General features: G+C 51.1%; 1 protein-coding gene and 1 long non-coding RNA gene across 2 annotated transcripts; one reads left to right on the top strand and one right to left on the bottom strand.

The window, feature by feature from the left end:
• Nucleotides 1-44: 44 nt before the first annotated feature.
• Nucleotides 45-13,373, bottom strand: Tmc4 (transmembrane channel like 4). The gene is made up of 15 exons (XM_052712108.1): nucleotides 13,105-13,373; nucleotides 11,988-12,198; nucleotides 10,832-10,977; nucleotides 10,308-10,540; nucleotides 10,071-10,192; nucleotides 6,461-6,608; nucleotides 5,763-5,930; nucleotides 5,382-5,545; nucleotides 4,443-4,569; nucleotides 4,099-4,196; nucleotides 1,668-1,851; nucleotides 1,220-1,350; nucleotides 973-1,128; nucleotides 531-609; nucleotides 45-430 (listed from the first exon to the last, which is right to left on the bottom strand). The coding sequence occupies exons 1-15, from the start codon at nucleotides 13,172-13,174 to the stop codon at nucleotides 362-364; spliced, it is 2,106 nt and encodes a 701-aa protein (XP_052568068.1). The 5' UTR covers nucleotides 13,175-13,373; the 3' UTR covers nucleotides 45-361.
• On the top strand, nucleotides 1,012-8,052 carry LOC128094046 (uncharacterized). Its single transcript, XR_008212829.1, has 3 exons — nucleotides 1,012-1,120; nucleotides 1,222-1,325; nucleotides 7,663-8,052. It is a non-coding gene; the product is annotated as an uncharacterized LOC128094046 (long non-coding RNA).
• Nucleotide 13,374: the final 1 nt, after the last annotated feature.

Raw genomic sequence — 13,374 nt, 5'->3', positions numbered from 1 at the left:
GCCTTGTTTAGAGGTGATTGGCTAAGAGGCCCTCCATCACAGCAAATCCTAAACGCTTGCTGCCTGAGTTGCTCCAACCCGGACGCTGCTGTATGCGGCTGATGATGCCCTGCCTATCTAGCCCTTCGCGCAGACACAACCAGGCCCCTCCCCAAACCCTGTCCAGGGCTTCAGAACCGGGTTTCAAAATGCATAGCGGCCTCGGCTGTTGTTTATTAATACGGCTCAACTGAGACAATGGCACTTGGTGGCAGAGGGCGTGGGATTCGATTCTAGAGATGATCGCTTGATATATGAAGTCACTGAGGCGTAGAATGGGTCTGAGGGGCTGAAGGTGGGACAGCATTTCCAGCCAGACTGGTCAGATAGCTCCATTACCTGAGCTCAGAGCCACAGCTCTCTGGGCTAGGAAGACTTTATTCTGCGCTTCCTAAAGGCAAAGAGGGGCGGAAGTGAGACACCTTCTCTTCACCCATGTCCTTCTTCCCATGGTCTCAGGGAGCCCTTCCCGGGGAACCAGCCTGGCTCACCGTCTCTATCTGGCGTTTGAGCTCAGAAATGAGGCGTCCGTAAGAGTTAGCCAGGGCTACTGTATACGCCATCAGGATGCTAAGGAAGACAGGAATGAAAGTCACTCCAGGAACCTCAAAACCTCTTGAATCTTCCATTCTCTTCTGCCTCAGACCAAGGAATCCATACCTCTGCCCTCCTCCTTCAGACCGGGAGTCTAGGCTGCAGACCTCCTTTAGAACCAGGGTTCCAAACCCAGACTTCTTTTCTTAGACCCAGGAGTCCAGACCCCAACCTCCTGCTCCAGGTCTAGGTAGGCCCTAGTTCCCTTCCATTCCACATAGGTATCCAGCCTGCAGCCCTCCTCTCTAATACACAGGTGCCCAGCCCCCACCTCCTTCTTTTTTCAAACACTAAATCACACATATCCAAGCTCTGACCCTGAAGTCTGGAATCACTCACCTAGAAAGGATCAGAAGGGGTATAGCAAAAGCCTGAGTCCCCAGAAAGTAGAGAAAGTTCTGAGCAGTTTGAGGGAGACTTTCAATGGACTCGGGGATCTGGACCCAAATGGCCGACTTCCCTTGGAATGGGCCACACAGCTTAGAAGGTGGGATCCTGCAAGCAGAGACACATTGGGTTCAATCGAGCAGGGCCAGAGTGAGGACCCTGGATGAACGCAAGGGGAAACGGAACCTCTCATACTTACAGGAAGATACTGTAGAGCACAGGGACAGCAGAGATTGCCAGACCCACAAGAAGCACCAACGGGAAAAAGAAATTTGCTATGGAGGCTCGGAAAGTGCCAGAGGCCGGTGAGTAGATGGAGAAGAGTGTTATCTGGCAGGGAGGGGTGAGGAAATGGAGATTTGAGACCCAAGAGTCAATCCTTTGTTTTTCCTTTTTTCCCATCTTGGAGTTTTGGCCTCCTTTAAGGCAGGACCTAGATATCTGAGGCACCTGTTGTTCAGTCCTAGAAGGCAGAGTGTCTCAGATTCCTCCTTCTCTGGACCCAGGACTCCGACTTCCAGCGCGCCCTCCCTCCCTCCCTCCCTCCCTCCCTCCCTCCCTCCCTCCCTCCCTCTTGGCATTCTCCTTTCCCTAGCCCAGGAGTGCAGTCCTGTCAGCTCAGACCCCAGGATCGTCCTCGGCCTCACCTTCTTCAGACAGAAAAGTATCAGGAGCTTGGCAGTGTTGATCAAAGGCAGTAGAGGGCAGAAAAAACTTCCCACCCAGACCACGGTCTGAGCGTAGATGAGCCCCAGCACCTCGTCGGGCACTTGGAACTCCAGAGTCCCGGCCAGACGACCCAGTGCTCCAGGACAGAGGCCGCAGAGTATCCTGAAGGGCAAGGCAGGGCAGTCATAGACCTGCACTTTGGTCTCCCTAACCTTACCATCCAGCCCATTATTTTGTAAAGGATTGTGAAGAGCTGTATTTTTAAGACCTGTGATCTGTGTTCCAGAACCTGATTTCTTAGTTACCTGGTCTAAAATGCTAAGCGAGTAGGAGTGAGGTCAGAGAGAAGTAACCCCTCCCCCCCCCAAAAAAAAAGACTGGTCATCAGAGCCCTAGGGAGGCTGGATCACCACCAGTTCCAGGCCAGCCTAAGCTACAGTCAGACAGTGTCTGAGAAAAATCAAAAAGGAGGAGAACGAGACGGCTCAGTGGTTAAGGGCCTGTACTGGGCTAGGCAAGGTGGCGCATGCTTTTATTCCTGGCACTTTCAAGGTAGAGGCAGGTAGATCTCTGTGAGTTCAAGGCCAGTCTGGTATACATACAGAGTTCCAGGACAGCCAGGGCTGTGTTGAGACCCGGGGGTGAGGGGAAGAGTCTTCTTCCAGAGGACCAGAGTTCAATTCCTACCACCCATATCAAGTAGCTCACAACCACTTGTAACTCCAGCTCCAAGGGTTGACACTTTTTTCTGGTTTCCATGGGCACCTGAACTCACATGCACATACCCACCCCCTACCCCACCACCCCACACACATAATTAAAATAAATCGTTAAAATAGACACACACACACACACACACACACACACATACACACACACACACACACACACACACACACATATATATATATATATATATATATATATATATATATATATATATATGTATATAAAGAGGGGTCAGGAATGATGGCTCAGCAGTTAAAAGCATTTGCTGGGCAATCATGAGAACCAGAGTTAAGATCCCAGAACTCACATAACAAGTCAGGCATCTTGGCATGTCTGTAACCCCAGCACTGAGAGGACCAGAGACAGGAAAATTGTTGGGGCTAGCCAATTTCCTGACTAGCTAAGAAAATGTGAGTCCTAGGTTCAAGGAGAGAGACCCTGCCTCACTCAAAGGAATAGGCAGAGAGTGATAGAGGAAGACATACAAAGGCCTCTCTGATCAACCCCCACACAAGCACATAGCATATGCTCACACAGTCACACATGCACAGCAATAAATAAACACGATGAACAAAATAATGAAGAGGGCTGGGGTATCTACCTTGCTTATGTAAAGACCCCAGTTAAAAAGAAAAGAAGTGTGGCCTGGGCAGGCGTCTCCATGACGGGTAAGGTGACCTGCTGACATCCCACGCAACCTAAGTCAGAAGCTCATTTTTTAGTAAAAGGGGGACCTGTAGGGCCCTGGCCCCTGTTTTGGGTAACTGTTGCCTTGCTTGCTGACCTTGACCTTGATATCCTCCCTATGCTAATTCCCTGCTGGGTTCCACCCTCCTGAATGCTTAAGGGAAGTTCCTTGTCTGTGTATCCTGCATAATGGGTGTTAACAGCTTAGATGCAAGATTGTAAAACATCGGTATCGAACTTCTGCCCTCTGGAGTTCTCCCATTGTGCTGTAAGCCTGTATGTAAGACCTCTTCCCTCCTTCAATAAACAGCATTTGGCATTTAAAAAAGAAAAAAGAAAAAGAAAATAATAAAGGAAAGTCTGTAAAGAGAGAGTAAAGTAATACAGAAAGAATAAGCCATGTAGGAGGGATGGGAACTACAACACAGGGCTTTTGGACCCTATACAGTGCTTTAGTAACTTTAAAATGTTTAAATGCTAATGAAACCAATAGCTACAGAGAGACATTGGATTGTGGGGAAAACTGCTGAATTAAACCAGCCTATGTATTTTAAGGATGTCTTAACTTCAGAATGGAAGTCAGGAAATGTGTTACATTGCGGGGGGGGGGGGGGGGGGGGGGGGGGGGGAGGCTATGCCTTTGTTTCCACAGGAAATGAAAATCTATGGATTCCTTCAGAATTAGTAAAGATCAGATTTGACCAGGAAAAAAAGAAAAGAAAAGAAAATGGGTAGAACAAAGGTGAGAACTGAGCTGGGCGGCGGTGGCGCACGCCTTTAATCCCAGCACTCGGGAGGCAGAGGCAGGCGGATCTCTGTGAGTTTGAGGCCAGCCTGGTCTACAGAGTGAGTTCCAGGAAAGGCGCAAAGCTACACAGAGAAACCCTGTCTCCAAAAACAAACAAACAAACAAACAAAAGGTGAGAACTGTCCCATGGTGGGTGGGGCCTGCTCCAATAGGGGCGGGGCTACAAGGAGGGTCAGAACACTTACTTTCTAGGAAACTGGACCAACAGCATGACCAACAGGCCCATCAGCAGATCAAAGAGCACAAGTTTGTACATCTCCTGGCCCAGTCGAGTCTCCCAGCACTGAAGAAGTGAAAAATTGGTAGACCAGACCCTCCGACGTGGAGGCGCAGTTCCAAGGCTCCAAATTGCCAGCAAGCATCAGAAACCCCACTCATGAATTGTGTGGGAGGGGGCTTCAGTGTTTGTAAGCATTCATGCTATGTTCAGCTTCCTCCCAAACCAAGGGAGGATGCACCCAGTTCCAACTATCCCTGCCCTTCCTCTAAGCCCAAGAATACCCCACACAGGCACCCACAGCATTCTCACCGGAGTATCTCTGTAATTGTAGCCACAGGCCTTGCATCCTTCTGCCTCCTTGTTTCCCCCACATGTGATCTGATTCCACAGAGAGAACAGGAGAAACACCAGGGAGGCCAGACGCAAAACCACAGTCCTGCAAGATGAAGGTGGAGAAAAGGACTCACACTGATGTAGTGCAGACCATGCTGTTCCCTCCTGGATACAGGCTCATGATCCCGCCTCCACCCCTTTTCTACAGAAGAAGGAACTGAGTTTCAGTGTCAGGATCTCATATGCATGGAACTCCCCTGTCTCATTTGTTTACATATATATATTTTGGTTTTTCGAGACAGGGTTTCTCTGTGTAGTTTTGCACCTTTCCTGGATCTCGCTCTGTAGACCAGGCTGGCCTCGAACTCACAGAGATCCGCCTGCCTCTGCCTCCCGAGTGCTGGGATTAAAGGCGTGCACCACCACCGCCCGGCTACATATATATTTTTATATGTGTGTTCCTGTATGTGTGTGCACTACAAGCATGCTAGTGCCTGCAGAGGCCAGAAGAAGGAGTCTGATCCCCTGGACCTGTATATTCAGGCAGTTCTGAATGTGGTTGCTGGGAACCAACTTCCGGTCCTCTCCAGCTCCTTTGTAAAAAAAAAAAAAATTGTGTGTGTGTGTGTGTGTGTGTGTGTGTGTGTGTGTGTGTGCGCGCGCGCTCGCGCGCGCATGCCATAATGCTTGCATGGAGGTCAGAGGACAACTTTGTGCAGTCGGTTCTATCCTTCCACCTTTAAATTTCCTTCTGGGGATAAACTCAGATCGCCAGACTTGCGCAGCAAACGCCTTTATCCTCTGAGCCATCTCACTGGCCCAGACTTCTCTTATTTGTAGAACCAGAGACCCTTTCTCTTCCTGTCCCTTTGTCCCTTCTCCCAGAGATCCCATCCCATCCCGTGAGTCCAGAACCGAATCAGGATGAAGACGATCTGGCGGCTGCGAGTGTAGCCCTCCAGCGAGGCAATGAACTTGAACACAGGGGGCAGCACGAAGTTGAACACGGAGATGAAAATGGATGGAAGATAATCCACCAGAAGTTTGAGGAGGGGGGTTTGTTGGACAAGGGGTGTCTCCTGAGAGGGAGTGTGGAACAAGGAAAGAAGCAAGCTGAAAATCCGTCCTTAGCCTCTTTTTACCATAAAGGACCTTAAAATCCCAGGCCCAACACCTCCCCTTTCCCAAGCCTAAGATCCCGGGAATTCTAGACTTCAGTCCTCTCCCACAGGGATTTACCCTTGGAAATGTGAGTTCTAGGACCCGAGGACCCTCCTTCTCCAAGACCCTCTGCACCTGCAGCGTCACGGTGCACTCTGTGGCCCAGTAGATGCCGTAGAAGGCCGCCCCCAGGAGCGCAAGGATCAGCAGGTTGAGCAGAGCCCTTATCGACCACACCTTGGCTCGCTGGCCCAGCGTCTGCTCCGCAGCACGGCGCCTGACCACGGCTTCCTCCAGCTCCACCTGAGGCCAAGAGGGACGACTGCTGCTGGGGATCCATCCCTCCAGGCCTGGCTCTTCTTCAGATTGAACCACTATAGCCCTCTCCTTGTTCCATACCCTCCAGGCTGTCCGTGGGACCACTTAGTTCTTGGGGCACTGACCCTCCGCAGCCTGGACTTGCACCCAAGATCCACCTAGCCTAACCCAGAACCCCAAACCCCGCCCCTTTGAGGCTCCGTCTTCTGTCCAAGGCCAATCCTTCCCCTGTCCAACCTAGAGTCCCAAGATCCATTCCCCTGAGACTCCGAGCCACTTCACGTTTTTTTCAAGCCACGCCCCTATTTTACTTTGGACCAGTCTTGGGCTCCGCCCCTGTCCTAAGCGAATCCCTCTCGCCTCCTCCCCGCTCCCAGTCCCCTCCATGCCAGGCATTCTTGTGTAGCTTTTCCCTTACTTCTCTCTCCCTGTCTCTTAGCAATGCCTTGCTCCTTATCTCAACCGGGGTCTTGTGTGGTCCACAACTAGTTGTAGCCCTGCTTCCCCGAGCGCACCTGCAGTTCGTACAAAATGACGCGCTGGCGCAGCCGCACGTGCACTTCTCCGCAGAGGCCAAAATTCCAAGCTGAGAACACCCGGTGGCTGTAACTGGTCAGAACCTCTGACTCGGCCAACAGCGTCTCCTTCAACCCGGACACCGAACTGAGAGAAGAAACCAATGGAACAGGCCGTGTAAGAGTGTCTGTCGGTGGAGGCACCCTACTTGCGGAACACGAACTCGAAGACCTGTGATCAGGTGCCATCTGCTGGAGTCAGAGAGATACACAAGCAATCTTTGGAACCAAAGGCTAAGAGAGAGATCTGGCAAGCAGACACTCTAAAGCGACAGAAGGACCTAGGAGAGACTGGCAGATCTCCAGAGGAAGGAGAGGGAGACCTGAGAAGACGACAGAGCAAGAGAAGAGAGCATAAAAAAAGACATTCTAGAAAGGAGGCAAGCTGGCCCGGTGGCATACGCTTCTAATATCAACACAAAGGAAGCTGAGTCAGGAGGATTTCTGCAAGCTCAAGGGCCAGGCCTGCTACATACTGAGTTCCAGACCAGCCAGAGGTATGCAGGGTAACAAGGTAACTGTCTCAACCTGCCCAGTAAGACAAGTGTTTCGGGGAGGGGGCAAAGACTAGAGAGACTGAGTAAGAAGAAAGGATGAGAACAAAAAGAAGAGAAAAACAGAACTGGCCAAAGGGACCATGTCTCCCTTCACCAGCCCCTCCTTCCTCCCCTGAACAACTAGGGAGTGTTCCCACATGATCTCTGTATTTGAACCTGTGGAAATATCCTTTTCATGTAACTCAGAAGGCGTTCCTATATTTAAAGAAAACTACCATAGAGCTTCTTTCAGCTTCCAAGATTTGAGCATCTTCCTGGAAAACCAACCAGGCAGGTGTGTGTGTGTGTGTGTGTGTGTGTGTGTGTGTGTTGTATGTATGAGTGTTTAAGTGCACCTTGGAATCAGTGTGTGTGGGAGGTGTATGCATGAGTGTATAGGTGCATTAGGGAATGTGTGTGTGTATGCATGAATGTATAGGTAAACAAAGTAGTGTGTGTGTGTGTGTGTGTGTGTGTGTGTGTGTGTGTGTGTGTATGTGTGTGTTTGTATGTATGAGCGTATGGGTACACTTGCGAATATGTGTGTGCTTGGAGGCCAGAAGTGTATACCAGGTGTCTACCACTCCGCATTTTGTTTTTTTTCAGATGGAGTCTCTCACTGAACCTGGAACTCACTGTTGAGGATAGACTGGATGGCCAGTGAGCCCCTGGCATCCTTTTGTCTCTGCTGCCCTCCTCCACTCCATCTAGGGCTACAGATGTGTGTTGCTGACTCACTCAGCTCTTCTGTGGGTTTTTGGGGATCCAAACCTAAGTCTTTTAGCTTCTGCTGCAAGCGCTTTATCCACCAAGCCATCTCCTCAGCCTTTGTATTTTGTTTGTTTGTTTTTTTTTTTCTTCAAGACAATGTTTCCCTGTGCAGTCCTGGCTGTCCTGGAACTTGATATGTAGACCAGGCTGGTCTCGAACTCACAGAGCTCTGCCTGCCTTCTGCCTCCAGAGTGCTGGGATTAAAGGCATGTGCTACCACTTCCAGGCTGTTTTGTTTGTTTTTAGAGACAAGGTCTCACTATGAGGGTAAGGCTGGCCTCAGACCCTACTGCCTTCACCTCCCCAGTGCAGACCCGGGCTCCCCCATCCATTTACTCATGCTTTTGTTTGTTTGTTTGTTGGTTTTTCGAGACAGGGTTTCTCTGTGTAGTTTTGGTGCCTGTCCTGGATCTCACTCTGTAGACCAGGCTGGTCTCGAACCCACAGAGATCCGCCTGGCTCTGCCTCCCGAGTGCTGGGATCAAAGGCGTGCGCCACCACTGCCACCGGCCTCATTTACTCATGTTTAATTATATTTGTTCATAATTAAACAGTCCGTCTTACAGCTGTGTCCACCTTCAGGACTACAAGCTGGAACAATACCTGGCAATCAGGAGACACTAATGCTTTTTTTTTTTTTTTTTTTTTTTTATAGCTTTCTTAGTTTGAGAGCATGCCCCCTCCTCCAGTTTTATTTTTTTTTTTTATTTTTTATTTTTTATTTTTTTTGGTTTTTCGAGACAGGGTTTCTCTGTGTAGCTTAGGGCCTTTTCCTGGAACTCACTTGGTAGCCCAGGCTGGCCTCGAACTCACAGAGATCCGCCTGGCTCTGCCTCCCGAGTGCTGGGATTAAAGGCGTGCGCCACCACCGCCCGGCCCTCCTCCAGTTTTACATTCATAGCCCTCACCCCTAGCCCCGTTTAAAATACTTGGTTTCCCTCCTTGAGGATCTCCCAGTCTCATCTGAATGACAGGTTCAAATACCTATCTCAATGTTAGGGATTTAGCTCAGTGGCAGAGCTCATGCCTAGCAAGTATGAAACTCTGGGTTCCCTCGCCATCTGGGAGGGGATGAGGGAGGCAGAACCACACATGTATCTCCAGTGCTTACCCTTTCCAGCACCCACATACCCAAATAAATACCTGCCCAGCACTTCCTTTGTACATCTAAAAGTTACCTCAGAGCCTAGGGGTGTGGGAGCAGTTCAGGGTAGAGCACTTGCCTAGCATACATGAAGTCCCTAGATTCCATCCCTAGCAACACACACACACACACACACACACACACACACACACACACACACACACACACACACACAGGTATATATCTGTAATCCTCAGGAGACTAAGGCAGGAAGATTCCTATGAGTTCAAGACCTGTCCAGGCTACATAACAAATTTGAGGCCAGCCTGAATGGGATTATAAGCAGGAGCCATCCCTGAAGGCTTAGTGTTCTAATTCTTTTTCCTCTTTTTGTATTTATTTATTCCATGTGCATGTTTGTTTATGTGATGGCATCAGTGTGCCATGGCCCAATGTGTGTGGTGGTCAGAGGACAACCTGTGGAGGAGTTGGCTTCCTCTCTGTACTATGCAGGTTCTGGGAAAGGAAGTCAGGTTGTCAGAAAGTGTCCCCACCCACAACGAAGTCTTGCCAGCTTAGTGTTCCATTTTTGATATCCTTGGGGAATTTGAGATGGAGCCTGGAGCTCAAGGTAACCTTCCTGCCTCATCTTCCCAAGCACTGGGATTATTATAATTATGCATCTTCAAAACAGGCTTTCATGTGCTTATTTAAAGATTCACCTTAGGTACCACTAGATAAGCTGAGGGTAGGGACTTCCCACTTTGTGCTCTCTTCTTTCTGTCTGTCTGTCTTTCCTTTATAGAGACAGGATCTCTCTATGTAGCCCTGGCTGTCCTGGAACTCAATCTGTAGACCACACTGGCCTCGGAGATCCGCTGCCTCTGCCTCTCTAGTGCTGGGATTAACAAGCTGAGATAGACAGGATCTTCTGTGTAGCTCAGGGTGGCCTTCACCTTACTCTATAGCCCAGGCTGACCTTGAACTCAAAATAATCATACTGCCTCAGTCTCCCAAGTGACGACACTACTAGCTGGGGCCTCCACACCTGGCTTTAAAATAGATTTCAATGTTGAAGAAATGACTCCTGGGGGAGGGGGCTTCTGTACCACCTCCAGTTTCTCCTTCCTGTCAGAGTCAGGATGTGGGTGTCACTAACCGGTGTAGGATGAACAGCAAGTAGATGAGACCGATGACAAAGACGGAGCACAGGTAGGGGATGGCCAGGTTCGATCGGGGTGGGTAGAACCCATAGAACAGAGGGGACCATTCTAGGTAACCCTGGGGAGGAAGAGGCAGAGTAAGGGTCACTGTGGGGCTCGGCGGAGGCAAGGATCAGGGAGCCGGGTGATCTGGACCACAGGTCACTGAGGAAACCAGAGACCATGGCACCTACCTCTCCAGAGAGCAAGTTGAAGAGCTGAGTGGGGAAGCTGACCAGGCCCTGAGTGTGGGGGGTATAGGAACCACAGGGTGAGGAGATGTTAGGGCTAGGGGGACCTGGAGGAGCGCCTTCCAACCAGGTGGGGACCAGCTTCATGCAGACTTCAACCACAGACGCCACCAGGTTGAGAAAGAGCAGGAAGCGCAGCAGGGAGAAGTAGGACTCAGTGCCTGCTCCAAACTGGCCTGCAGGGGGCAGCAGAGAAGCCTCAGGTCCCTCACCAGTATAGTTCAGAGGGAGTCCAACCAAACCCCAGCCCTCCTCCCCCAGACGCAAGAGTCTAGAACACAGCTCTGCCTCCCCGTCACACCCCCCTGGGGTCCAGGCACCAGCCGCCTCCCTCAGGCTCAGGGGTGCAGGCCATAGCCCTCTTCTCTACCCCATCCTCTGTCAGTCTGGCCCACCAGACTCCAGCTTTCCTTCCTCAGACCCCAGGAGTCCAGGTCTCAGCCCTCTTCCTTTAAAGCCAACCACACCCCCAATCTTCTTCAGCGTCCACGCCCAGGGCTGTATAGTCTGAAATCCTTCTTTCATTTTTCCCTTGGTCCTGGAAAGCTGTCGGGTCCAGTAGGCAGCCTTCGATTCAGAGCCAGAGGCCACCTGCTCTCTAGCCTGGATCTTCCTGGAAAGAAAGGAGAGTCAGAGTCAGAAAATGAAGGGCTTGGAAACTGGGAACCACCCAAAGATAGAAACAGCTCGATACAATGAGGTGGATATTGTGGTATGCTGTATCCACAAAGTGGAATACTCTCTAGCAATTAAAAAGGAAACAACTCTACTTTATGTGTAGGAAGCCGGGCACAAAATGACGATAGAGCCACGTATGGTGGTGTAGACTTGTAATCGCACCAGTGGTCAGGCTGAGGCAGGGGGACTGAGAGTCCCAGGACAGGCTGGTCAGATTAGTGACATGCTTTTGAAAGAAAATGAAGGAGTCGGGTGTGGCACACCACTCATGCTTGTAGTCCCCTCGACTGGGAGAATGGGGTAGAAGGACTAGTGCAAATTCAAGGCCCGCTTGGGATAAACAGTGATTTCAGCTCAGTCTGGGTTGTAGAGTTGAGACCGTGTCTCAACAAAACAAAACAAAAAAATGGCTGTTGCGATGGCTCAGCAAGGAAGGGCCATTGTGACCAACTCAAAACTTGTGTCTGGTCCATGACACCCCCAGAACTTCCAAGCTGCCCTTTGAGCTCCACAGAAAGCCGTAAGCACATGCACGCATGCTATCAGGGGCACACACACCAATATGTAAAAGAGAAAGAACCAAACAAATCACCAAGAGGGAAAGAAGGGGAAGGAACAGAAATGAAAAATGATTGTCTTCCTGATTCTCAGCCTGTGGCGGCGGCACACGCCTTTAATCCCAGCACTCGGGAGGCAGAGGCAGTGGATCTCTGTGAGTTCGAGACCAGCCTGGTCTATAGAGTGAGTTCCAGGACAGCACCAACGCTACACAGAGAAACCCTGTCTTGAAAAACAACACCACCACCAAAGTCTTCCTGATTCTCTAGCACCAAGTTCAGAACAAGCCCAGGCAAACCTTACCCTGGCTCTTGGCAAGGCAATAATGAACATAACCTATCGAAATCAGGAAGAGTTACTCGGAGGTATCAGAGAAGAGGGGCTCACCTGTGTTCCCGCCTTGCCTGCATAGGCCAGGGAAGTTCCCGGGGAGGGTGAGATTCCATTTGGGCAGTTTCTGCAAAGGCCTGAAGACCCTTTCCTCCTCCATCCTCATCCTCATCCTCATCCAGTGTCCCCCAAGGGAGCACACCAGGGCCACGGTATCGAAGAGTAGCAGCACTTGGGAGGTCCTTCAGCACAGAGGCCAGTGATGGGCCTGGCCATGGAAAAGGAAGGATTGGAAAACAGTGGGTCTAGGCTACAATCCTTTTCTCTCAGACCCAGAATCCAGGCTTCAGCTCTGGACCCTCAGACCCAGGGACAGAGGCCTCAGCCCACCTCCCTCAGACCCAGTCCTCTTCCCTGAGGTCCAGGAGCTCAAGGCCCAGCCCTCCTCCTTCAGACTGAGGATCCCAGGGCCAAGCCTTCTCCCTCAGATACAGGAGCTCAGGGCCCAGCCTCCTCCCTTGGACTGAGGAGTCAAAGCCCCAGACCTCCTCCCTCAGACTGAGGAGCCCAGGGCCCAGCCTCCTCCCTCAGACCCTCAGACAGGGGTCCAAGTGTCAGCCCTTAGACCTAGTCCTCTTCTCTCATGCCTAGGAGCCCAGGCCTCAGTCCACCTCCCTCAGACCCAGGAGTCTAGACTCAGGTTCTCCTCCCTTAGGGCTACAGATCCCATCATTTCCCCCTCAAATCGGGGATTCAAGGCCTTAGCTCTTATTCCTCCGACCCAGAAGCCCAGGCCCGGGCCTTCCTCACACTGTTTTAAAACCCCAGGCTCAAACATCCACACTCCTAGACTCCCTTCCTAAAGTTTCTAGGCGTGAACCCCCTAGGTCCCTCCCACCCTAAGTGTGAGCCTGAACTTCAACTTCCTGTTCCCTTACTGCGGAGCTTGGAGCCCTGGCCCCTCCCGTGCCTGGTATTAGGGATCCAACCCGACTCTCTCCTCCAACACTGTAACTAGGTCTCGGCACCGTTCCTAGTTCCTAGTTCCTAGGGGTTCTGAGTTTCCATCTCAGGAAAGCCAGGAAATGAAATCCCCCTTTGCTCACAGGTTCAGGAACCCAGCCTCTTCTTTCCTTGATGGACGAATCTGATTTTCCCCAAGACTCTCTCCTACCTGTTCTCGCCTTCCCGGAGCTGGACCAGGCCATGGACTGGCCCCAGGCTTCCCTGGGACGATCTTCCATGTTTGTGGATATACTCTTTGCACCTGTTGCTTCCGGCTCCAGAGGCCTCCAGGGCGGGGACTGCCCCAGGTAAGGGAGTGGCCTGAGGCAGGGCTGGACCTGGCCACTAGGTGGCCTGGGGTGACTATGGTGCACTTCCTATAAAGCCAGGCCTCTGCTTTGAAAGGTCTCCTGGGAACTGAAGTACTGACCATCTCTGA

The sequence above is a fragment of the Peromyscus californicus genome, unplaced genomic scaffold (assembly GCF_007827085.1).
Source record: "Peromyscus californicus insignis strain IS unplaced genomic scaffold, ASM782708v3 Scaffold_4__1_contigs__length_199733344, whole genome shotgun sequence".
NCBI lineage: Eukaryota > Metazoa > Chordata > Mammalia > Rodentia > Cricetidae > Peromyscus > Peromyscus californicus.
This window is presented reverse-complemented; position numbering and strand designations above follow the sequence as displayed.

Coding starts and splice junctions, on each gene's coding strand:
- Tmc4 (XM_052712108.1), bottom strand. CDS start 13,174: ATGGAAGATCGTCCCAGGGAAGCCTGGGGCCAGTCCATGGCCTGGTCC. Junction 10,193..10,307: donor TCAACTTGCTCTCTGGAGAG/GTAGGTGCCATG, acceptor CTTCCTCCCCAG/GGTTACCTAGAATGGTCCCC. Junction 1,129..1,219: donor GTGCTCTACAGTATCTTCCT/GTAAGTATGAGA, acceptor CTCTGCTTGCAG/GATCCCACCTTCTAAGCTGT.